The sequence below is a fragment of the Epinephelus lanceolatus genome, chromosome 17 (genome assembly GCF_041903045.1).
Source record: "Epinephelus lanceolatus isolate andai-2023 chromosome 17, ASM4190304v1, whole genome shotgun sequence".
Classification (NCBI taxonomy): domain Eukaryota; kingdom Metazoa; phylum Chordata; class Actinopteri; order Perciformes; family Serranidae; genus Epinephelus; species Epinephelus lanceolatus.
In genome coordinates this window covers 41055309-41057581 of record NC_135750.1, presented here as the reverse complement: position 1 = coordinate 41057581, position 2273 = coordinate 41055309, and the positions used below count along the sequence as shown (strand labels likewise).

At 43.1% G+C, this 2273-nt stretch overlaps 1 protein-coding gene across 1 annotated transcript; it reads right to left on the bottom strand.

Annotated features, from left to right (window-relative positions):
• Nucleotides 1–357: 357 nt before the first annotated feature.
• On the bottom strand, nucleotides 358–2002 carry LOC117250407 (E3 SUMO-protein ligase ZBED1-like). The gene is made up of 4 exons (XM_078160883.1): nucleotides 1456–2002; nucleotides 994–1340; nucleotides 828–963; nucleotides 358–764 (listed from the first exon to the last, which is right to left on the bottom strand). The coding sequence occupies exons 1-4, from the start codon at nucleotides 2000–2002 to the stop codon at nucleotides 358–360; spliced, it is 1437 nt and encodes a 478-aa protein (XP_078017009.1).
• Nucleotides 2003–2273: the final 271 nt, after the last annotated feature.

The following is a 2273-nucleotide window of genomic DNA, read 5'->3' as shown; positions in this document are numbered from 1 at the left end:
ATTTTCATGTATCTTTCCTCTCTTGCAAGGAGCACCTGTAACATAAATAATTTCCCCTCGGGGATCAATAAAGTATTTCTGATTCTGATTCTGATTATTTTTTCAGTTCTCATATGCAACAAAATAGGTTTTTTTTAACAAAACATTTTACTTTTTACAACTTGTAAAATACATAAAATAAGCAGTTATTAAAAAGAAAGAGAAACAGTAGTTTTTTTTAACAAATCACTATGTTGTGAATGATGTAAATGTAAAACAAATGAAATAAACAATTCACTCCAAAATAAAATACAGTGGCGTAGTGCAACATGGTGGAGTATGCAGGTAGGTTGCAAAAGGCCAACAATTTTCCATTCTTCAGCAGTTCTTCTGGAGGAAGATCAACATATCAACCTTCTCTGGCAGGAGTCGGGACCTCTCCTGGCTTATGGTGTTCCCTGCAGTTGAGAACACCCTCTCAGAAGGGGTGGAGGAAGCTTGGGTACAGAGGTAGCCTGTTGCAATGATAAAGAGGAGAGGCAGAATATCTTTCTTTTCCCACCACCACATTACCGGATCTTCAGCCATAGAGATGGCAGGCAGGCCTTTGTAAAGCTCAACCTCTTGGTCCACACGCTCCGGGAGGGACATGGTGCTCTGCTGGATTGTCGACCTGAGCTCCCTTTCCTCCTCCGCGAACAGCTCCTCCAAGGCACTTTTTGCTTTGAACACTGATTGCGGTGGGTCTGTCTCCAAATGCTCTGTTTCCTCTCCTTCAGACTCCTCTTCATGTTGCTGCCGTGCTGCCGCTGTGCTTGCCTGCTCTGGCTCCTCTGACAACCCTGGACCTGGCGTTGCTGCTCCTGTTGCATGATCAATAACTGCCTTTCTCAGTCTGTCCCAGGTGTCTTCACTCACCGGTCTCCCTTTAAACCTGGGGTCCATAGCTGTGGCCTCATGCAAGAAATCTTGGATGGCGTTGTCCTGGTAGCGCTCACTGAGGTTCCCCCAAACCTTCTCTTTGATGGCTGTCACAAATGATGTGTCTTCATGCTTTACAGTGAAGTGCTCCTCCAGTTTTTGGAGGATGGGTATAATCTGTCCACACGTAGAATTCTTTTCCCCTGACACACACAGTGTGGATGTGTATAGGATCTTCATGAGCTGGACAAACTCCTCAGCCTTGTGGAAATCGTCATCCCTCAGCCGGTCCAGGTTATCCTTAGTCATCGCCCTTCGCAGTTGTGGGTCCAAGGCTGCTGCCTGTATTGCTGGATATTGCTCCATGAATCTCTTTATCATTAAATAGAGAGAATTCCATCTTGTCTTGACGTCCAGGATGAGTGAGTGTTGTTTAAGTCCTGAAACAACAAAAACAGCATAAATTAACCACACAATTCAATATTGAATTAAACAGATTGTAAGATTTGTGAATTTCAAAATAATAATTTAATGGTTTAAAATGGCTTCTCTTACCAAGGATCTGCTGCTTGTCCTTCAATACTGTGTTGGCCACCGAGGACCTCTTAAACCACACGACCACTGATCGGATTTGGGCAGCCCATTTATCAATGGAAGCTACTGTGTAGATTTTCTGCGCTGCCACATTCAGTGTGTGTGCAAAGCATCCTATTTTTAAGATGCCAAGCTTCCTGATGGCAACGTCCAGATTGCCAGCATTGTCAACCGTCACAGCACAAACCTTGCTCAGCTCTATCTTAAACTCCTCCAGAATGTCAGAGATCTCCTCTGCCACTACTTCACCAGTTTGAGATTGGTAGACTGCCCTGGTGTGGAGGACCCTCTGCTTGAGCTTGCCCTGGCTTGTATAGTGCACTGTCACAGTGATATAGTGGTCCTGGCTGAGGCTGGTCCACCCATCTGATGATATGGCCAGCTTTGGTACATCCTTGAGCTCAGAGATCAAATTGGCCTTTTCTACATCATACCAGGACGGAATTAGTGTGTCACTTAAGTAACTCCTGGAGGGAGGGTTGTATTTAGGGTTGAGTGCCTTGCACATGTCCCTACATTAAAAAAAAAACAACAACAACAAATGTATTGTTGAGTTATTATTTAGTATTGTGTTTGTGGAGTGATGTGTCTAACTTACAATATATTATTATTGTGAAATAATAAATAAAGCTTTATTTTGAAATAAAAAAATAATAATAATATAACTCAATATACTGACTAATATTTTACCTAAAGCCATTTGACTCCACTGTTGCAAAGGGATGTAGACCTTTCACAATGAACTTGGTCACAGCTTGGTGGCACTCCTTCACCCTCTC

Excerpts from the sequence above, each read along its gene's own strand:
- LOC117250407 (XM_078160883.1), bottom strand. The coding sequence starts at position 2,002 with ATGTGCAAGGCACTCAACCCTAAATACAACCCTCCCTCCAGGAGTTAC. Across the intron at positions 1,341-1,455 it reads GGACAAGCAGCAGATCCTTG|GACTTAAACAACACTCACTC; the intron begins GTAAGAGAAGCC and ends TTGTTGTTTCAG. Across the intron at positions 765-827 it reads AACAGGAGCAGCAACGCCAG|AGGAGTCTGAAGGAGAGGAA; the intron begins GTCCAGGGTTGT and ends AGCAACATGAAG.